Source organism: Numida meleagris, chromosome 18 (assembly GCF_002078875.1).
Source record: "Numida meleagris isolate 19003 breed g44 Domestic line chromosome 18, NumMel1.0, whole genome shotgun sequence".
NCBI classification, from domain to species: domain Eukaryota; kingdom Metazoa; phylum Chordata; class Aves; order Galliformes; family Numididae; genus Numida; species Numida meleagris.
In genome coordinates, this window is record NC_034426.1 from 1096148 (window position 1) to 1119706 (window position 23559).

General features: G+C 45.6%; 1 protein-coding gene across 5 annotated transcripts in view; it reads right to left on the minus strand.

Annotated features, from left to right (window-relative positions):
- GALNT17 (polypeptide N-acetylgalactosaminyltransferase 17) overlaps positions 1 to 23559 on the minus strand; it is a 190118-nt gene that overhangs the window by 14742 nt on the left and 151817 nt on the right. For 4 of the 5 annotated variants that reach the window (XM_021415775.1, XM_021415778.1, XM_021415779.1 and 1 more), the window contains one exon: positions 1236 to 1421. In XM_021415775.1, coding sequence (XP_021271450.1) covers positions 1236 to 1421 — 186 coding nt within the window. Of the gene's footprint in view, positions 1 to 1235; positions 1422 to 16710; positions 16732 to 23559 lie in introns of those variants that run through there. The other variant, XM_021415780.1, reaches the window with a different exon arrangement.

Consider the following 23559-nt stretch of genomic DNA (forward strand, 5'->3'; position numbering starts at 1 on the left):
TGCAGGACCCTGGAGCAGCTCCCAGCTCGGGTGGGATCTGCAAAGAGTGCTAATTTCCAGCACCAAAAGGATGGCTGTATATTTACTTTGTTATTACAAGGGGTCCTGACATTCCTAAGCACAAGATGCTCTTGGGCCTTGGGATTCAGACATCACCTGCACAAAGACCAGAGGCCAATATCACCTGTGGATGTATATAAAGTCCCCCTGGAGCTTATAGATCTTTGTGCAGAAGTGTAGGGAACCACCTACAGAGATTCACATGTAGGACCTGTTCCCTGAGCATCCTAGAAGAATCGCACTGTTTCCTAAAGACATACCATCCTGCAACAAGGCAGGACTGACATGAAAAATAATGAGTTAAATCTGGGAAAGTCTGAACGTTTCTCTGTGGAAATAAATATAACCATCAGAGTTAAATGGTGTTCTTGGAGCACTTGCACAAACACAGTGCTGCTGCGAGGGCATCTCCTTTTGTGAGCCACCAGCCTCTGACCCTTTACCTTGGTTCCTAAGCACGGATGGCCTCATCCCTCCCAGTGCTGGGAGAACCTGAGTTTGCCTGCACATGACATGGACCTGTGCAAACTGTGGGGCAACCCCCAATGCCATTATTAATCATCCCTGAAAGGAGGTGGTAGGGAGGTGAGGGTCGGCCTGTTCTCCCACAATGAAACAATGAAAGGACAAGAGGTGATGGCTTTAAGTTGTGCCAGGGGAGGTTCAGGCCAGATCTTCTTAGAAAGAAAGAAGGCTGCCCAGGGAGTGGTGGGATCACCATCCCTGGAGGTGTTCCAGAGCCATGGAGATGTGGCACTGAGGGACGTGGTCAGTGGGCACGGTGGGATGGGTTGGGGTTGGGCTTGGTGATCTTAGAGGGCTTTTCCAACCCTAATGATTCTGTGATTCTATGATTCTATGACTCCATTTGAGGAACAGTGTAATGACATAAACTCATGCCATGTAAACACTCAGTGGGGAGATAAACACTACACTGCAGGTTTAATAATGAGAAACTAAAATGAAAACGCCTGATGGCAACTGTAAGAACTCCCTCACATTCTGCAGGTGCTGCAGCATCTCCATCAAAGCTGAAAAATCCCCGATGGCTTCTGTGACTAAGGATGTGACAGGGTATTTAAGGCTCTTCTTCCCTTGGGAGCACTAAATCCTCTACAACTCAGTATTTTAATCCAGAGCAGTGAAAACTCAAGAGAAGAGCACAATGGCCATACCTCAAGTGGCAAGTTCCAGGCAATGTAGACATGGGACTTGTAGTCGTCCATCCACACCTCGGCCACTCGCAGGGCGTTGCGCTTGGTGTAGAAACCAATGTTGTTGTTGTAGGGCTTCTTCTTGCGTTCAATGTGGGCCACCCTAGAGCAGGGCAGGACTTCCATGCTGCCACCGCACAGCCACACCTGCAAGGAAACCAGGCAGAACTTCCATCAGCAAAGGGTTCTCTGCAAAGGCTCCATGAGCAAATTCAAGAGAAAGAAGGTTTTGTGGCTTCTACAGCACACAGTATCTCATCATCTAGCTGCAAACAGAAACCTGTGGCCAGGTTTGGACTTTGCTCAGTAGCGAGGCAGGGGGAGAAGTTAACCCATGCCCAGAGCAAAATGCACTTTGCCTTTGGTGGGATGACGACTACATCATCCCACCATTAGCACCCCGTGGTACCACTGCATTGCAGGATGGGGTGCTGAGTTTGTGGAGATGCTTCTACTAAATAAAAAGGATTAGCCTGGAATAACTGAAACAATTGCAAGAGCTCCTTCTGCAGAAGGGATGACTCAGAGAAACATATGGCAGGGACAGATTTCTCCCACTTGAAAACATTTGTTCATTATTTTTCTTTCACATGCTGTTTAAAATTGCCTTAAATCACAGTTTACAAGTTAATAAAATATTTTGAGAGCTTCTTTTTCTCAGACACAAAGGGAATGTGCAGAATGACTCGCCATACCTGAGTTCTTCACTGCCTGTTTGCCTTCTCCATGAAGTTATTTATCTTAAATTAAAAATCCGTGGCAAGGACACCAGGCACTGGGCAATCATTATAAACACATATGCCAGGCAGGCCTAATAATCCCAGTTTCGCCTATTTCGCAGTCTGCTATGCATTATCCTCTTGCACAGTTGTTGTAACACCCAGTGTTTCTGGGATCTCGTCCAGGCTCACCACCTTTAATCCCATCTGCATCCCCTAAATGCTATCGACCTGCTCTGCATGCTTTCCCGGCATCATGAGGAGCCTCCAGACCCCCACTGCCTTACCAAAAAAACCCAAACTCACCCCATTTACCTCACAGAGATTAAAGAAGGAGCCCTGGGAGAGCAGCACCATGCAGGCATTTGGGCCACAGCTGGCCAAGGATGAGACATGTTATGCCCAAACCCCCAACATTTGCGCCTTCCTGTGCTAATAACATCCAAATGACACACACAAGATATTAATGAAATCACGTCAGAAAAGGTGAATTAATTAACCGCTCTGTCAGCTGCCCTTTTGAATTATGAAATGGCAATATTTCGATGGCCTGGAGCTGCCAGTCCTGGGGGAACCCCCACGTCCCCTCCTGGTGTCGTGGGGGAGTGTGTGAGACTCGGTCCTGACCTGAGATCAAAATAATCATTCTCCAAACTTTTAAGCCGTCGTGGAGTTAAAACGCCATCTTCCAGCCAGCTTGCTTCAGCTAGTAGGAACGTAATATTGTCCTTTGTGTTCTGTTTAAATAATTCACACGGTTTTATGCTAGACAGCTCCTCATATTTCTGGAATATCTGTACAAATTATCTTGAAATGCATATATTGTAATAAACAGAGAGTGCTGGAAACGGCAGTGACTATCTACGTATCCACAAGCCAGAGAGATCAATAAAACCTTAATTCAGAAAAGGCACTTCTTTGGAAAAAAGAAGCACCATACTTCTATCATCTCGTAAGTAAATCCTATGCTGTCATTAGAGAGACAAAAATCTAACAGCTTTTACAACATTCCTGCTGGCAACAACAGGAAGAAAGAGAACAGAGGGCTGTTACACAGGGAGGGGCTGTGCCACCCTGGCATCACCATCCCCAATGAGCAGGGGAGCAAACCGTGGGCCCAGATGTCACTTATTCCCACGTGGCAGTGACTTCGTGGCCCTGCTGGCATGCAGGTCCTCAGGTGCTCAGACTCCTACTGCAGATTCCTTTCTGTTGTCAGTAACTTATTTGGGAGCCTTCATTACTGTTCCTTCTGAGCAACCCTCTGCTGCACCAAAGATATATAAGAAATAAGAAGATAATGAGAAGTAGGTTTTTCTTATTCATAGCAAACGAACTCGCAGTCCCTTAGGGTACACTGTCTACTGCAACTAACAGCTTTAAATGGGCAATCAGTCCAGCATGTTTTTTTCTGCTAGTTCTTTACGGAATTGTCCACGTTTCTTAGTAGATGGGTAATCAAGAGAAGCAAAATTTCGAGACCAATGAAAAAAAAATAAGTTACTGTAAATTAATTCATGTTTAGCCTCTTTAATTTGGCAGAATCTTTCATACTGCTTGCTACAGCAGAACAAATAACAATTACATCCATTCATAAAATACGCATGGAGAGCGTGTAAAGACATGTTTGAAGACTCAAGATGGAGTATGCAATAGAGCAGGTTAAATACGAGGAACAAGTCACAGGTTTCCCCTTGTTTTCTGACATTCAGATTTCACCATGACTATTAGCTTGCCATTCATCCACCCGTAAAGAGATGAGGAATTAAAAATAGAACATTCCCCTCCAGTAAATGACAATGACTCAGTGACTTCCCCTCCATCCGTCTACACACACGAGTAATCAAATGTACAGAACGATGCCTGGGTTTGAAAAAACACTTAACACTAAATTCTAGTAAAGCATTTCCAGAGAAACAAACAGAAAACAAACCCATCACCCAGAGAGCTTTGGTGTGTTTTCACAGAACCACAGAACCACTGAGGTTGGAAAAGATCTCTAAGGTCATCCAGTCCAACCATCCAACTACCACCAATATCGCCCACTGAACCATGTCCCCAGACACCACATCTCCACGGTTCTGGAACACCTCCAGGGACGATGACCCCACCACCTCCCTGGGCAGCCTGTGCCAGTGCCCAACCACTCCTGCATAAGAAGTCTTTGCTAATATCCAATCTCAACCTCCCTTGGTGCAACTCGAGGCCATTCCCTCTTGTCCTTCCCAAGAAATAGGTGACTGTGGTAAGAATTCAACTTGGAAAACCAGCGATTCTCAAGCAGTGAAATTTGTGAGTGCAGCAGAAACGACATCAGCCACCTACTTTCTAGAAGCGCTTGCCCATGTGGCTGGCAGCCCTTGGTTAGTGCAAGATTCCATCGCCTTGCTCTAGGGATGGGGTGACCCAGCTTTGCTCTCCCATCACCCTTGCGGACCACGAAGGTGTCACAGACATGCAAAAGCACTGACAAGACAGCCAGCATCACGCTGACCTGCACTGGGAGAACCAAAAGGGGAAACACATTTGGCGTGGTGCAATGCAGCAGTAGAGCTTCTAGGGAGGTTCAGGATTTTCTCTTGTGCGTGAGCATGCAAATACATAGCAATATTCAAGGTAAGGCATTCCCCCACCTCCCAGGCAAGGCACCAGCATCTCCCCTGCCACCAGCCTGCAGGTCTTTTGCAAAACCAGAGCTGTTTTCACACTGCTCACGTGGAGCACTTAATGTGTCTCCATTCCTAATGATGGCTGGGACGTCAGTAGGTGCAGTGCTTGCGAGCATCACAGGAAGCGTGTATCCTCCACTCCTACTGCCCTGCTGGTTAGGGAGGGAGAACGGGCAAGTGTGTGCTAAGTGCATCACAAAGACAGCCCTTTCTGCTGGTAATAGAGACAGCAAGAAATCCCCCATTTCACTTGACCAGCTCATTGCAGCGATCACAGAAACAATTTTCCAAGTGGCATGCAGTTAGGAACAATTACTGTCCACGATCCCCTTTGCCCTCCAAAATTCACTGCAACCATCAATTTGCTTTGCTCCCGTCTGCCAAAAGCAGCAATTACCCTCCAGGAGCGTTATTTAAAAAACAAAAGGACTTTTGACAATCTGCCTGCCATCATCGGAGCCAGCCAGGTGGAAAAGGGAGCCCCAGAGGAGCTTTGCCTGGAGGAATCATAGCATCATAGAATCACTAAGGTTGGGAAAGACCTCTGAGATCATCTAGTCCAACCATAAAGGAGGGTACTGAGAGCCTGTCCTGTGCTACCCCAGACTCAGGGCATCGTCTGTCCTCCCCAGTGGGCTGAAGAAGTATCACATCTCGAGGTTTGTTATAAGGTTCCTTTGCTAGAATGGGACCAAAACCAATTCACTTTGAAAACAGAACTTTAATGCAGATATATTAAGACAAATTTGGTCCTGCCCCAATGCAGCACCTTCTCCTCTCTTATCACCTGCATCCACGTGAGAAAAAACATCCTATTGCTTGGGCAATGCCTTACATAATGCTGCGTGTCCTCCTCACCCCTGGGACATCATTAATAATCATCATAATAAAAAGTCAGAAGGGATAGCAGCTATCTGGGGTCCTGAACGCAGCGTTCTAGCTGCAGCTCTCCGAGACTTCCATAATGCACACTGACAGCTCCCATTACAGGACCCTGACTTTCCTTGCTTATAACTTTGCCAAATTTTAAGTATTCAGACTGAAATATATCCTAGAACAGCTCGAGCCTGCCTGTAGTTAATGCAAAGAGACATCATGTCTAATGGTGTCAGGATAAGTCTTCAAGGTAAACTTCTAATCTCTGAATGCATTGTGACAGAAGGATACGGGAAAAAATGCTCCTAACTTTCATTACACAAACTCCAGTCTTTTCCAGATGATAAGTTCATTTCTAAGGTGATTAGCAAAACAGTGCCGTAATTAGCAACAGATTTCCCATTTAACAGTTTTGCCTTATCTTCACCCCCCTCCTTTCTTTTAAAAGCAACTTCCTTAGTTAAGGGAAAAATACAATTACCCAGGGCAGCTAAAATAATAAGAACACATCAGAACAAAGACCTAAATAATAAAACTGAGAAATAGCAATAAATTAATAAATAAATAAATAAGAAAGAAAAGATGGCAAAGAAATACTAATTTCTCCACAAGCTCCCTTCTACAGCTCTGAGATAGGGTCTCTCTCTCCAAATTATTCCTATTGTCAAAAGAAACAACACCTTCCCCAACAGATTTCTCGCTGTGTGGCTGAGGCAGTTTGTCCTTTCTGTTCCCATTTTGGCTCCCATGCCCTCATGCCAACATGACAGTGCTGCAGAAGAAGGGTCATCAGTGAGATGAAGAAGGCTTTCCCCCACACCTCTGCAAACCCTTGCACCCAAAGTTGCAAGAGTCTCCTAACCAGCAAGCTGGATTATGTTTTACATACATGCATTTAAAATGCGTATCTAGATGTTATATGCCATATCACCACTGAAGAGCTGCTGTGAATACTGCTATCTGATTGTAAAAATCACAGCAAGAACTGGAGAAGATATGTTAAATTACATGAAAATGAGTTAAGAAGTCACACGGAGAGGGGGAGGAATAAAAGGGGCCACCGTGCTGTTGCCATCCAGCAAAGGTGCAGCGCTGCACCTACACACCAGGCCAACAACCAGACACTGCCTTTGGAAAAAGGCAACTCCATGTGGGCAGGGGCTGATGGATGCAACAAAACCCCTTCTCTTGATGGAAATCTTGACATGAGCTCATCCTGCCAACCGACAGATTGCCCTGGAAGCCTCCAAGAAGAGGTGCATCCTGCAGCTGAAATAGGAATTCTATTGCCACACCTGTCCACTTGTTTTCTCTCTCATGAGGCCATGGAAACCCTTTCCAAGAGGATCACAAATTTCAAAGATGATGATCTGTCCTGAACAGACCCTGTCCTGGCCTGATCATCTCAGACAACACCCAGTCAGAGAATGGTAGTGACAAGAAGGTCTCCTGCTCTGTTTAGAACAATAAATTCTCTCTTTTTTGTTTCCTTCCCTCAAGTATTATCCTCTTGAGTGTCGTGACTTCGGACAGGTTCCTGTCTCTGTTGTATCAGACCAAGACCAGAAATATCCTTATTATTCTGTGTCCAAACACCCCAGCGTTTCTGCAGAGACCAGCAAATGTATTCCTGCTATCACGGCCATTTAGAAATGCCAAACAGAAGCGGTACCCAGGTGCGAAATTCATTCCACGGACCCTAACCTACAGCAACACCATGTAACAGTGATGGTTTCCATCCTCTTAACTCTGTGTGGAACATAAATAGTTTAACATTTGACATATTGGAGATGCTAGAATAAAGCAAGCTTCATGTCAGTGCGAAGCAGCGATTTCTCTGTGCTGCCACAGCTCAAGGAGAATGAGACATCCACACTGTAATTGTGTTTGCTCAAACTTGGGGCTTTTCCAATGAAAAATTTATGCTGTGCTCCTCCAACAAATCCAACAAAACCTGTTCTAAATTGTGCATCATTGCTGGGTACAATGGGTATTGATCTGGCTTCACCACCAGATAAGGTATGGAAGAATGGGTTTGAGGGGAGGCTGTACTTAAAACACCCCAGTCACAAAGCACAGCGCAGGAGGATTAGATGGAAGGCATATGTCCCCAGCCTCCTGGCTCAGAAAAACAGTGAAAAAAGAGCATTTGGCCTCTCAGCACATCAGGACAGGTACTTTAATTACCTTTAAAATTAAACGACAGCAACTGGGGTTACTGTAGCATTGTCAGTTTAACATTTCTAAAAGTAATTTTTCAAAGAAAGGAGGAAGGGAATATCCCTGCTGAATCCGCAGAGATGCTCTCTCATCTAAGTCCCAGTCTTGGTTGGAGCCCAGGTTTGTGCCGCCAGCTCCTGTTGGCCGAGCCCGGCATTGCTGCGGAGCACAAAGCTCCAGTGATGGGCTGAAGTTTGCAGCTATCGTGGTATAAATCTGTGTCTTTCATAATACGTTCAGCGTGAAAATTCCTCAGTGTGCTGATGTTATCTGATCAGTCTTGGCAGCACGACAGCGACCTGATTATGTTGTAATAGCGTAATGCAAAGATTATTACAAAGACCCATAAAAGACAAGTGCCTAAATCTAGCATCAACCATACCTGTAAGCCCTTTTGGAAAGCAACCACCATGTTGGGCTTTACACCCTTGTAAGACACAAACTACCTGCAGGATCTGGCCCTAACCTACCTGGAGGCTGCTCGTTTTTGGTTTTTATTGCCAGTAACGTACCAAAAGCATCTTGATCTCATTCTCCTATTACCACTTCTGTCAAAGCTGTAAAAATAAAATGGCATGAACAGTTCAAGCGAATTTTGATCTGTTTTTCATGCACGGAAAGCCATTAGAGGAAATTATCCTCAGACAGTTCTCTGGACTAACACAGCTCCACGTGGGGAGCGGCAGGAGAAGGGGGAAGGTGTCATGTAGCAGTTTAACCATAGCAGGCAGTTCTGAAACAGAATTATTTATGTAGGGAGAGGCAGCGCATGCTACAGCTGACAGCTCACTGTGCTCCTTCCAGTCTTCTTAACTCCAGTGTATCACGACTGCGGCTTTTGTGATCTGTAATTATAGATATCCTCTCATCAGACACTGATGGGGAAGGCGCTGGAAGGAAGCCGAGCTCCGACATAGATACTTGTAGATGGATAGGATTTAATGCAACTCAGATGATCCTCTCTGCAGAAAATTGCTCAAGTAACTCATCAAGAAGAACAGCTAATGAGTTTAAAACTGGAACACGCAAATATTGAGGGAGAAAATGTATGCAGTGCCTGTTATTTGGTGTGAATGTCCATACACACCACGTACAGACACACGCGCACAAGGTACGTGCGCCTTGTCAGAGCTCTAAACCAGACTGACAACACTTTCTAGGCTTTCAGATGTTTTTGCCATGGTCTTTCTCATTCATTAGGTTTGGAAAGAATGCCAAACACGAGCATTGAAACAGACTGTCAGGTTTCCCTGTGGCTCCCTCCCTCAGTTTTTGATTTTGTTCCTATTAGGAGGGGCTTCAAAGGGCTCTGCCTGTCCCCGACACACAGAGACCCCACCACTCAGCCACTGGGAATCTCTGGGGGGAGGGGGGAATCCGTTGGGACCATGGCAATTTACATTGCTCTGAAAAATGCTCCATTACAAACCTTAGCATTGTGTTTCAGTTGACTGCATGTTCAACGGGAAGAAACAGAGAAACAGAATCACAGAAACAGAATGACAGAATCACTGAACTATGGAATATCTGGAGTTGGAAGGGACCCATAAAGATCACCAAGTCCAACTCATAGCTCCAAACAAACCACCCAAACCCAAATCCTATGTCTGAGAGCAGTGTCCAAACAATCCTCAAGCTCCAACCACTCATGACCATGCCCACTGCCCGGGGGAGCTGTCCCATGCCCACCGCCCTTTGGTGCAGAAACCTGACTGCCATTTCAGTGGTTAGCTATGGGCAGCTCATGTCAGACAAGTGAAATTTGTAAGCTAGCTATCATCTGGCCCTTGTTTTAGAGGGGAAAAGCCAGCCGCCTGTGTTACTGAGGTCTGTGGGCTATTGCATGATGCTCAGCACATTCCTCCTCACAGCACCACGTATGCTGCAGACAGACTTAATGTGTGCAAGTTTAAAATCTGAAAATAAGGTCCAAACCAGATGGTTAGAGACTGGGGCTGCTCTGTCATATTTTTGCCATTCACTCTGCCATCTGCTTATTTTCCAAGGCAATGCTAAAATCCCATCTTCAGCGCAGTCATCTTGTGCTTTGAAATAATGAATACTTTGCAACTCAAAGCAAGTGTGAAAGTTTAAAGCCCGAGCAATTGCTGCGGCTCTGAAGCTATCATCAGCAAAACCACCGATAACTGACTGTCACAGACAGCCTTCAACCTCCACTAAAAAACTCCTTTAAAATTCTGGCACATGTGCAGGTGAAGCATTGTGCAAAGGCTCTCGAAGATGAAAAACCTCCTACCAGCTGCTCATCAGCACCATCATCTGTTCAACGCCATTCCTTCAAGCCTGGCCAACTCCGGAACCATTTCCCTTTGGTACAGACAAGCCACTGAGCTGGAGCTGTGATTTTAGGTTTGAAAGCCTTGGCTTGGGGACAGCAGTGAGGACAGTAATGGCAGTGAAGCAGCTTGATGGAGACATGAGCTACTCCAAAAGCATCAAATTACTATAGATCCTGTCCACCTGGACTCAACTCTTTCATCTTCAAAGGTTTCCACTGCAAGCGGTCTGGGCTTGTGTTCATGGTTAGATGTCAGTTTACTAAAGACCACAGCATTTTCGTGGTGTGGGAGAACACTGGGTGCACGGTCTCTGGCTTCAGAGGACTTAAACTTGCTCATAGTAGCCAGGAACTCAACCTTCAACTATCTCACTAAAACTGTGGCCAAGAAGACAGGGGCTGTGTGGTGAGTGGGGATAGACTTGGAGAGGAAGGAAATAAAAATGCATCAAATACAGAGTGGGGCTTTCCTCCTGTTGCACACAGCACTGCCTAAAAACAGAGCTGCACTCCTATTTTTATTAATACCAATCTTAACTGATGCTGTCTCTGTAGAAACTAACCCTGATCAAAGCCTTGTTTGGATATGAAGTCCTGCAGAGGCAGCATGTATTTGAACTGTTGAGGGTGATCCAACCCGCTGGATCGGATACAGCTTCATGGGAAGATGTAAGATTGCATTATTCTTGCCCAGAAGAGCAGCAGCAAGCCTCTTCCAGCATGGCCACACACCTCAACTGTGCTCACATCCCACCGCTGCAGCAGGAACGTGTCCTTTGTGGCTGCCCAGAAAGCACACTGCTTCACGTTAAGTCCTCTTATAACACACACTGAAAATTGTTCCATTGATCAGTGGGACCAAATTGCCATAGCAGCGATCAAAATGGTTTTAAAAGACGACCTTGGCTGCTTGCAACCCACTGGCTTGCTACACTCCGTTGGCTTGCTCCTCCACTCCCCAAATCCCAGCCACAAAGCTTCTGCTGCATCCCTCTGTCCCTCGGGGTCTGGTTACAGCACAGACACCACAGACCATGACCACTAATGATTTTTCATGCAGCAAACACCAGCTGTGCTCGTTACATCGGACCTCATCAGTGCAACGTAACGGCAGTGCTCTGCATTGCCTCCGGGTGACTTTGGTGACATGTGGCTGCTGTGTGGCATAAGGGATGCGGGCTGCTCTAGCAGGATGTCCCTTCAGTCACGTTCCCAGGAGGGATGGCTGGATAGGTCTCCATGCTGCCGCAGTGTCTGCCTGCTGCCCTGAGCCCTGGCTGAAAGTTAAGCTGCACACACACACAAACAAGGCTCTCTGCTGTCAATCGATCTAGCGTATGGCTGCACTTGATGGGTCCATGTGAGAGCTCCATGAAAAAGATCGAACACACAGCCTACACAGACACTTTGCTGCTTAGATATTTTTCTTTGTATGTATGAAAAACCTGAAATATCCCCAATTCCTTATTTTTCCCCTGCAGATGTACATACAATGTAATCCTGGAAGTATTTCTGGTAGCACAAGGGAAGAGAGAAGAGTTGGAGCCCCTCCATCCCATGGCACCAGTTGATCAGGTGCGTGGCTGCAAGCTCCCAAGGGCTTCAGTCCTCTGTGTGCACCCTACAGAGAGCTCTGGTTCTGTAACTATTTTGTTTTCAAACTATCCATGCTGCTATGAACAGGAAAACAAACACTCCTTACACTCATCTCACCCAGCCAGGATGCACAATGGGAGCACTCAGCACTGGGACACAGAGCCTCTGACCTCCATCCTCAGCTGGGTGCGCTCCTGAGCAAGAAGATCCAACCTTGATGCTCAGCCAGCATTGAGCTGGAAGTGGATGACAGCCCTCAAGAAGTCTGAGTCTGAATTATTCTGCAACTCCTGCAAAGAGATGCTTAAGACAGATGTACAGAGATCCCTGTGAGGATATCACTAGGCTGGGGTAGAAAAGTTGTGAATTATCATCTTGGCTCTTCCACTGAGCAGCTTGACAAGTTATTTCTGTGCTATCTACCCTAGTTCTCCCCTTCTGCTAATAGTGTAGTCTCACCAGACAACATCTCGTGAGGACAGAGCCTGTAACAACACGTGGATAGCTCCTAGGGCTAGAGTGGTCCCTTCAAGATACTGGAATACAAGGAATGATTTTGTACAGCAGGACTCCTCAGGCTATTTTAAATTTAAATATCTACACAACGGTGTTTTTCAAATGTTTCTCATCTCTGAGCACTGTCAGATTTTCCAGCTGAGGAGAAGAGCCCTTCAGGAAATTCTCCAAGTTACATTATCATATAGCATATAAGAACTTTTGTTTCCTACCTGTTTGCAGACTGTACCTGGACAGCCAGTGTCCATAGGTAGCAGACGAAAAACCTGGTCTGTCTTCTAGGCTCCTTAGACCATAGAGGAGATGGGAACATTCACTGTGATTCAGCTAGACTAGACAGCAAAGCACAGGTGAGATGGATCAGGGCATACCCTCCTCCTCCTCCTTACACAAACAGCACACAAGGACGTTAACTATGGCTGGGTCAATAAGAACAAGTTGGTGTACAAGGAAGAGATGGTTAGGAATCTTTTACAGGTCAGACTGCACTTAAATCAATCAAAGATCTGCAGTACATTTAAAACAGAGAAGCTGAGTTAATAGAGAAGAAGAGAGTTAGGAAACGCAACGCATTGCCATGTATTAAAGAACAAACCTCCAGCAATTCAGATGTGTAATAAAAGCCCTGTTCCTCTGAACAGTCAATGCTCACGAGTGAATCCCTGCACTGAACCATATCCCAAAGTCCTCCATAGCTCAGCTGCATTCTACTGAAGCTGCAGATCCAGTGAAACCAAAACACCTCCATAATGGAGCTAGACTCAGTTCACTTATTATGAGGGTCTAATAGTATTTATCTTACACGACATGCAGAATGGTTTGGTGAAGTCATACATTAGCACCTTTGTGTGCTTAACCTGACAAGATCCGGGTTATTCGTTTGATGTTACCTTGTTTACCACAGATCTGTGCTTTCTGCTGTCCATTCATCTACACAAGTCACACTAAATATTTAATAGACCTTAAGAATCTCTATTCTAACTCCCCAAACACATAGTCATTGTTTAAGAGAGTCTAATATCCATCAGCTTCTATTTTTATATTCAGTCCCTTTTTAAAAGCACTAATTAATTTACTCTTCCTCAAAAAAAAAAAAAAATTAAAAAATGAAAGTCTCTGTAGAATAATGATGCCCTCAATTCCTGCAGAAGGAACTGCAAGCCTGGTTAGCGGCACCACATTTCATTCAGCACAGCCCAGTTTTGAGACTGCATTTTAATAATGGGAGCACAGTCCTTATCCATTCTTCCCTGACTTCTCTTGTCCTTGATTTGCCAATTAGAAATAACTGCAGTAGAAGTGATACAATCCCACAATGCTGGTTTCAGACAGACTGTCACCTGAATAGCTATTAGAGAGCAATAAAAAGCTCATAAGGATTTTTTTTCCAATGAAGCATGTTGATGAAAACAATGAATGTTTTCATTTATTTATATGTATATACACTTATGAGTACACACTTGGATATTCTGTTCTAACACGAAGAAACCAATTATCATTCTCTGTAACTCCAAGCCTCAAAAAGCACCAGGAAGTATGAAAATGGTGATGATATTCTAATAAGACATTTCCATAGAGAATATTCCTACTTCTTTCAGCCGAAGTCTGGGACAGCACAGAAAACAGATGCTCACTGTAGAAATTCATCAGTAGGCAGAACTGCTATTTTCCAACTCTTCCAAAATGGGGCTGCACTTGAGGCTGTCCTCTGCTTTGGCATCCACCCTGCACCCACCAGCAAACTGCCCACGCTGCTGTAGCTGTGAGCACCCCAAATCCATGACGAATGCCCATCCCCATGCAGTCACACAACGACTGCAGCTTTTCTGCCTTTTCCTTTTTGGCTGACTCCAGGCATCCCCACCACGTGCATGGATCGCTTCCATGGCCCCAGGGGGCAGAGCCCACCAGTGCCTGCCCCAGGGGGAAAACTGCATCCTCTGCAGTGTGGTGTCCAGGGATTTACGCCTTATCTGCACTGTGTAAAGACTAAAAGCAACAAACTGGTTTTGTACAGTACCTCTGGCCTCTCCAATGGCAATCATTGCCAGTATCCATGGGTGAGAACAAAGAGGAGGGCAAGCACATGGTGACACCTGGCCCCAGCTCCTTCCCAGCTCCAGGCAATCTGTGGCTCAGGGACTTAGGGAGCAGCAGACAGAGGCCTTTTATTCAGTAGCCCCCTGCTGATATTTTTATGTTTCCTATTTTTTTTTTTTCCAGGGGCAGGCATAGGAAGAGCAGCTCACTGCTTCTAAGCGTCCGCAAAAGCCAGGGCAGGGCTCCTCTACATCATGGCCATGATGCATCGTGCACATCATGATCTGTGCCTATGTTTCTCATGGTGCTCTATGGGATTCAAGATGACCCCAGTGCATAGGACCATCCCCCTCAGTACCTACGCCCAGATTGAGCTGGCACCAACAAATAAGAGATAGGGAAGAGGCCTGCAAAAAAATATGAATTATTATTCTTTGACTGATAAGCGCATGCTGTATCATGGAAAAAAGGGCTGTTCTCTGCTAAAGAAAATTCCCTTATTTTTCCTTCAGCCTCCAAGAGAAGCAGCAAAGCTTTGAAGGGTGACTTTGGGGCTTTGCTCCTTCTCAGCAGCTCTGCTGCACAAGGCCAGAGCAGCTCTTCTGCTATTGCTTGGCAACAGAATTTTTTTCCTTTTATTACACATCTGTGCTCTGGACTCACTGCCCTGTGGGAAAGCCATTTCCTCCAGCTCTTCTCCTTCCAGCAGCTGGGGAAGGCTAAATGGAGGAGGCAAGGACAGAAGCCTGGCTGCCCAAGAGGAGCAAATCACTCTCCCTTCCCCAATTACAGCCAGACAGAAAGGACTCCAGGAAGAGCCTGATTTTTTGTTTCATACGAGCAGCTCTCTCACAAGAAGAGGACAGAAAATCCTGTGGGTTGGCAGACACAACCAGGTTTCACTCAGTGCTCCCACAGCTCCTCCACATCAGCTGTCTCCAGAGAGTGGCTGCGGAGGCGTGGGCAGAGAAGATGAAGTGAGAGCTTCCAGAAGAAATCAGAATATATGGGAGAAAATGGATGGACCAGGAACCCCAGCGGTGATGGTGCAACATATGGTTCTGTTGTGCTCTCCGTGCTCTGCGTGAAGCAGTGAAGCAGAGGAGGGCTTCCAAGACTTGGCTGCCATCAGCCTACAGAACTTTGGTGGCATCGATGCTCAGGGGCAACAAGAGACTCTTGCTGGAGCAGGACAGAAAACCCAGCCCAAGTACTGCAGCTCCTCAAGTACTCATGGCAGCTCTCAGCAAGGGGACACTGAGGTAGGCTTCCACAAGCAGAAACTAAGAGCCTGTATTAATCACCCTGCCCTGTGGGGTCAGAATAGTCTGCCATCAGATACTACGTCCTCAAAAAAACAACACGTTTTAGGTTTTTCATGGAATTGTCCACCCATCTGGCCAAGTTCACAGTACAAGCCAGGGCACCACAGCTTCTGCAGTTGTGCTGGTCTGTGGAGGACATGTTCCTGTTCCCTCTCTCAGCTAGCCTAAAATCTAAACTAAATCTACTGATTTAGGATTTACACATCCTGGCACACCAGGGAAGGAAAGGGTAATGTGATCTGTTGTGTAGGGCCTTCTGGTGGCTTGTGGAGCTTTGCATGGCATGGTGAAGGCTGACAGCAAGCCCCTTACAGAAGTCCTTTCACCAATACATTCAAAATGTTGTATCTGTAAACAGGCTGCGGTGTGGAAAAAGCAATCCCTGCCATTTTGTAGGAGCAAGGAGGATGAAAGACATCACTCATTAGCAGTAAACAACTAACGAGGCCAGACTGTTCTCAGTTATTTTAGTCTGAGAGACTGAAAAAGATGGGTGCTCCTGATGTGTCACTGAGATAATTTATTCTGCCACATTTTCCTTCATGTCTATGAAGTGTTTCCCAATTCATTTCTCTAAATGAACTATCACATTCTTATAAACAAGAAAGTGTACGACGGTTACCCAACCCTACTCCAAACTCTGTCTCGTCTAAAGAAGAAACTCTTCATCTTGGAATTAAACCTTGCAAAGGAGAGAAAAGATAAAAAGAAAGGGTTTTTTTTTAAGTATGTCAATAGTAAAAGGAAGACTAGGGAAACTGTGAGTCCCCTACTAAATGAGGTGGGTACACTGGTAACAAGGGATGCTGAGAAGGCAGAGATTCTGAATGCCTTCTTTGCTTCAGTGTTTAACGCTAAGACTAGCCCTTGGGAATCCCAGAACCAGGAGGTAAGAGAGAGAATCCGGGGAAAGGAAGACTTCCCATTGGTCGAGGTGGATGTGGTCAGAGAGCATCTAGCCAAAATCAGCACACACAAATCCATGGGCCATGATGGGATGCACCCATGTGCACTGAGGGAGCTGGAAGAGGTGCTTGCTGAACTGCTCTCTATCATCTCTACCAGGTCTTGGCGAATGGGAGAGGTGCATGAAGAACAGACGACAGCCAACGTCATTCCAGTGTTCAAAAAGGGCAAGAAGGAGGATGTGGGAAATGACAGGCCAGTCAGCCTCACCTCCATCCCTGGAAAGGTTATGGAACAACTTGCTCTGCATACTCTCTCTACGCATTTGGAAGAGAAGAAGATTATCAGGAATAGTCAACATGGATTCACCAATGAGAAATCATGCTTGACCAACCAGGCAGCCTTCTATGATGTCATCACTGGGTGGGTAGATGAGGGGAGAGCAGTGGATGTATACACTGACTTCAGCAAGGCGTATGACACCATTTCCCACAACATCCTTGTTATTAAACTTAGAAAGTGTGGGATAAATGAGTGGATGGTGAGGTGGATTGAGAACTGGCTGACTGGCAGAGCTCAGAGGGTTGTCAGAGCAGAGTCTGGTTGTAGGCTGTAGCTAGCAGTGTTCCCCAGGGTTCAGTGCTGGGTCTGGTCTTGTTCAGCATCTTCATCAGCGACCTGGATGAAGGGATAGAGTCCACCCTCAGCAAGTTTGCTGATGATTGAAAGCTGGAGGAGTGGCTGACACACCAGAAGGCTGCGCTACAACAAGACCTGAACAGGCTGGAGAATTGGGCAGGGAAGAACCTGATGAGGTTTAACAAGACCAAGTGTAAAGTCTTGCAGCTGGGGAGGAATAATCGCATGTATCAGTACAGATCAGGGGATGACCTGCTGGAGAGGAGCTCTGCGGAGAAGGACCCCAGTTCAAAAAGTCAGGTATCTCCTAGAAGGAGTCCTGCAGAGGGCTACAAAGATGATACAGGGCCTGGAGAACCTCCCTGATGAGGAAAGGTTGAGCAACCTGGGCCCGTTCAGCCTGCGTTAAAGGAAGACTGAGGGGAGATGTGTTTAATGTTTATAAACATCTAAAGGGAGGTGGGAGGCAAATGGATGAGGCCAGGCTCTTCTCGGTGGTGCGTAGCAATAGGACAAGGCGTAATGGCCTAAAACTTAAACATAGGAAGTTCCATACAAACATGTGAAAGAACTTCTTCATGGTAAGGGTGATGGAGCATTGGAACAGGTTGCCCAGGGAAGTGGTGGAGTCTCCCTGTCTGGATGCCTACCTGTGCAACCTGTTGTAGGATACCTGCTTTAGCAGAGGGGGTTGGACTCAATGAACTCTTGAGGTCCCTTCCAACTCCTGTGATTCTGTCATTCTGTAATCTCACTTTGGAGCCCCCTTCAACCTTTTCCCTTGCCTGTTCCAAGCACTCACACAGTCACTTACACACCTTGAGCTTGCTTTCATTAAATTGAGATTAAAAGGACTCTCTCCACAGACAAAATCATAAAATTGAAAAAGTCTCGTTTCAGCTTTTCCTTCCAAATATGAAGCTTCCCATTCAAGGGCGCACCAGCACTAATACCTTTTCTGCTGAAGCAGCTACTTCTATTTTATTCCTTAAAAATGCATTACAGAGGCTACAAGCCCCAGAGCAGTCGCATAAGAGATGTTTTTAGGCATCTCTGGCATGTGTGCACGACGTTTTACTCTAGGAGGCTTTATGAATACACCAGAGATACAAATGGTGTGGATGTGGAGTGCCTGGCTCTGTTCTCATCCTTTAGCTCGCAGACATTTGCTCTGAATTTGGCATATAAAGTTCTGATAATATCTCAAAACAGTTGAGTCAAAAGGAACAAACCCTTTAAAAAATTTACAATACATTGATGTCAATGCAATTCTTTCAAAAAGGAAGCAGAGCATTTAAAGTTCATCAAAATGGACAGTTGATGTATTTTTAACTTTGCATTAAGTTCAGAAGTTGCAATAAGTTCTAAGAAATAAGAAAGTTGTGATTGGAGCAAAATTCAGATTTACTGAAGCGAAACATTATCATCAACTAGATCGTTTCTAAAGTTCAATTTTGGAAACTTTTCAGTACTTTCTGAAAAGCATTTCAAAATCCAAACAAAATAACGAGTTTTGGAAACAAGAATGTATAAAGTGGACGGCACAGAGGAAAACAATGAGCAGCGCTGTGTCTCTGGGTCACGATGACTCATTTCTCTTATGTTCATTTGTTTAGATTTCAACACCAAGTGTTATTAGTTGCCTGATTCACTGGCATTCATGTGTTCTGTATGAGCTCAAAATGACAAATAAGGCAATTCCCTGTAAGCACACAAACCATAAGAGATGGAAGCAAAGCATAAAATCAGAAGACTCCATCCTGACTGCTGCCCAATTGATGTTACTGAGACACCTGTTGGAAAAAGTGCCCACTGCTGCAGCAGCAGATACTGAGCAGAGGTTGCTTTTAACGCATCCCTCTGCTCTAGCAAGGTTATGCAGGAGAAGGGCTCCTCTGAGGCCGTTTGTGGTTTTGCAAGTCATACCAGCATGTTAATTTTTTTTTTAAACACCTGAAAGTCACCAGGCAGCCTTCGGGTGACTGCAAACCTTAAAGCATGAAAATCCTTCAACCAAATTCCCTCTAAAATGAAGTCTGGGCCACATCCTGGCTCAGCTTCAAATTACACTTGTGAAGAGCGAGCCAAATCCCTGAAAGAAAATGGAAATATTTCCATCCACTTCAATAGGCTTTAAATCAGCCTTAAGTGCGGTCCCTTCCGCCGAACTCGGCAGCGGTTCACTTGGGAGATGCCAATGCCATCAGCACGTACCAGGGCTGAGATTTCAATCAGAATACGATAATAAAACTTTATTTTAATTAGAAAGATGCATTCAGGTGCAAAAGGATCTACTCCTCCGAGGCGCATGGAGAGCTCTGGGTCTGAGGAGTGCCTCTGAGCTCTGCTTCATTAGTTTAACTAGGAGCTGCTCGTTGATCTTTCCTGTAAATGAGCAAGCTCTAGCACACCGTTAAGCACAGTTATGCACATCGTGCTGGAGGCAGAAAAAAGCCTGCCTGGTTGCTCGCATCCCTCTTATGGCCATGGACAGCCCAGACAGCAAAAGGCTGGGGTTCTCCTGCCTGCATAGCACTTCCAAGCGTTGTTAGCTTTCTGCCTGAGTATACAGATGAAGACTTTTCTCCCATCAGCAAGTGGTCCCACATAGGTTTGAACAAGGAGTTTCCTGCTGAAAGAACTGCCACAGAGCTGCTGCATCTCTATTTTCATTACACTCTGACCCAGTTCAGAGCCGAAAAGGCTGACAGAGCCTTCAGTATTGCTGGGGAAATAAAAGATCAGGCTTGTTGTCACCAGCCGTGCCCCATGCCGAAGAAAGCATATTACTGGTACGCACACAATGATAATGCATGTACCAATGTGCCCGTGATAACAGGGCTTTGTATATGCTCACAAAGCATATAATAACTTACCTTGTTCTCATTTGCTGCATTCTGTCTGTCATGGTTTGGGTGCTTTTAAATGTCTTTAGAGCTATTTAGAATTACTCATCCTTCTGCAGGATGAAATGAGAATCTGAACTCAAACTGCTGGTACAGAGCTCGCCGCTGACTGTTTTCATCTCTGTATAATTACTTTCAAGATAGATTCCTTCACCAGGAGGAATGACTCAGCTTTCCCAGGGACCGACACACACTCTGTTCCCCCTTGTTGTAACAAAGCCCTGCTGAAGGTACCTTGGGCAAATTACTGCCTAAAACCTCAGCGACACCCTGAGATGGGTGCTGGGCCCAGCAACAACAGGGCAGGCCCAGGTGTTCACAGCAGAAATCAAGAACCTCAAGCTCAGACAAGGCAAGCTTGTCAGACAGCAGGAACTCTGTTTCCATGAAGAACACTTCAGTTTGGAATTTTCCCTTCATTCTTACAAGTCCCAGATAAGGGTATCAGCAGAACAGAAACACCGATGCTCGTCTTTCAGAGCTTCTCCAGCTTGACCAGTCATTGAACTGCTTTACTGGGAGCAATGTGGGCATATGTATGTAGCATTATATAAGGATGCTCCTCACCAAATCTGTACAGCAAAGCCGTTGATGAAACTCTCATTCAGCAGTGCCGCTGGAAAGCTGGTCTAGAAAAAGCTGCTTCTATTTCTCTTAAGCTCCATACATGCAGGAGAAAGACAGGACTTAACTTCATCTGCATTAAGATCATATATTAATGGGTCACACACACATGCTGAGCAAAATGCAGCCAAAGTCTTGATGCTGCCAATGGCTGAGGGACTTGGTTTCAGTCCCAGATCCATAAAATCTCTTAAAATGAACCAATAGCGGCTATTAAGCAAATGTATGGTTTAAAGGTAGCAATTAATTTACAAGTTGCCATGGGTCACACCCGACACTATCTGTGGATCAACCATTATGAGGTATTTAAATCCTTCCAGAAGGCAGTAACAATTACTTGGGACGCTATTATAGTTGCTGTTTTTCTTGAAAGTGCCTTCCTTCGACCAAAACCTATTGTTGCATTTCATTTCTGTGCTGGTAGTTCTTCCCTTTCTACAATGAGAATGAAAATGCAACCTTTTCCCACACCAAAAAAGGAAAAGAAAGCTGAGAAGTCCTCTTTTTCTGCTTTTCCCTCCCTGCTCTGGGAAGAAAGCATGTCCATGAGCAGCACTACGCAGTGACATAAGGTGGAGGGAGCAGCCTCCAGCAGGCACTGATCTCAGCAGCAGCCCAGACATGGGCCCAGACATGGACAGAGATGGATTCCATGCAGCTCATCCACAGATGAGACTGGTTAGGGAGAGCTTCGGTCAGGGTTGGCATCCCCACACTCTCAGCTCTCTGGAGACAAGTGCACTTCAGTGCGTGCCTGAACATATTTTAGGCCTCAGGCAATGCCCGTGGAAATCAATGGAAAAATTCCTACTAACCTCAGCAGACGCTGAATAAGGAGTAAAATATTTAGTCACCAGAATGAAGCTCAAGCTGTTATTAGGTCTCTATTAAACAAATTAAATAGATTAGCTTGACAAAATAAAGGCCTTTCACCTCCTTAGGGCAGAGGGAGCCTTGGTGTGGCCTGGTCCATTGAGGACCATGAGCCAGGGACCGTATCCAGCCCACAGCTCCCTGCATATCCATTCCACCCACAGTGATTTATTCACTATGTCGTAAGTGAGGCTCGTTTTTGTTTGCCATCAGCTGATTATAAGAGAGGCACCTCATCCTCCTCCAAGTCACCCAGGCCTGGGCACTGCTGGCCAAGTGATTATGGTTTTTTGAGGTCATTAATATAGAAAAAATAAGTGAAAATCTATAAAATAGCAGGAAATCTACAGGCTAACAGAAGAAAACATCTTTGAAAACTGAAACAGTGACTCACTCGAGGATTGCAAGAACTAGTGGGAACTTGAGATAATCGGCGGATTAAAAAAACCCACCATGATAACAAACCCCAAATCTTAGGGAACAAACTGTTAATTCTTGGATGACATTACTGGGTGGTTTCAATGAGGCACCACCCCACTGATGTCCCTTTGCTGAGCTTTGCAGCTGGGCTAATTTAGGGGCAGGCTGGGCACTTCGCTTTGACAAAGGCCTATGAAAAATGAGGAGAAATAGAAAATCTGGAGCTGGGAATAGCACATCTGGCAGTGTCTACTTGGCCTCATGTGATTTCATTCCAGCTCCTAAATCTATTGGCTCCAAACCATGGTAAAAAGGCACATCCAAAATGAAAGTCACATTCCTGGAGGGTTCTTCCATTGCCATCTGCAAATCATTACTTCTTCTTCATAAAAATAATGAAGTACAAATGGTTACAGGAGAGGGGAGAAATTCCTGAGCTCTTTCCAGCAGGAATTTTAAGTAGCGACCGAAATGGAGGAGAAAAGACTTGGGTGCAGCAAGTGTCCACGTGTCCTTTCAGTGGGAAAGCAAAGCAAAGGAAAAAAGGAGAGCGAATACTTCCTGCACCTTGCTGCAGAAACAGCCTGCATGTGTACAACCACCCACCTCATTCCTAAAACACTGACGACATGCAGCTCTGCTCACACCAGCCAGAAAGGTTTCAGGTCTAAAGACATCGCTCCAAAATCAATGTATAATGCGCAACAGCCAGCATGGGGCGAAACGAAACCCCTGCCAGAATCTCCTGCCTGATCCCTGGGGAAGCAGAGGGTGCACAACAGGGACCCATGGCACTTTGCCTGCACTGGGTCACTCTGCAGACGAAAAGAGTAGCAAGAAATCAGCTCAGAGGACACCTGACCCACAGACTGCAGTACGGGGACTGGCGTGATATTTTCGGCTTAGTTTCATCCTGGGAATGAGAGGGAGAAACTCAATACAGAGAAAGAAGCAGCTTGGTAGCTATCTTATGTGCTCTTTTAGAGAAACTTTTTCCTTTCCTGGGTGAGTCATGAGACTGGAACGAGTGAGATTGGAAGATTAAACAAGTTATCAACTCGCCATCTCTGGAAACATAAAACCCCTTTTTCTCTCTAACGGCAATTAACAAGGAGCAAAAGTAGATAAAACTAGAGCCGGCTGCTTGCCATCTCCTCCTAATCTTCAGATAACTGTTTTCTTAAACCTCCTTCAACTAGCTGCTCTGCATCTGCAGCGCAGCGGTCCCTGCAGATGAGGCTGTCTCAAGAAGAAGGATAAGGACATTAAGGAAAATAGAAGATAAAGAGATGAGGGAAACGCCTGGCATGCTAAGAAGGGTGAAAACTTACAGAGCTATTGCTCAGAACCAACACAGGAACAGAGATGAAAGGGAAAAGATTAACTTCTGTTGTTCAGCTTTATGAAGGCGCTGTACACAGCTTGAGCTAATAGGGCTCCTTGCTGAAAATCACAGAGGACAGAATTATCAGCAGCTAAAGCAAATGGAGGGAGGTTGAAGATTAATTCCCAGTGCGACATAAATGCAGTGACATAAATGCTCGTTTGGCAGTGAATTGCCATGCTGCTCTGAAGTTCTGACTGTCCCAGCTCAGTCCGGCTGAGCAGAGCAGAGCTGTCAGTCTGTCTTTCCTGAGGCACCTGCAGTGACCCTGGA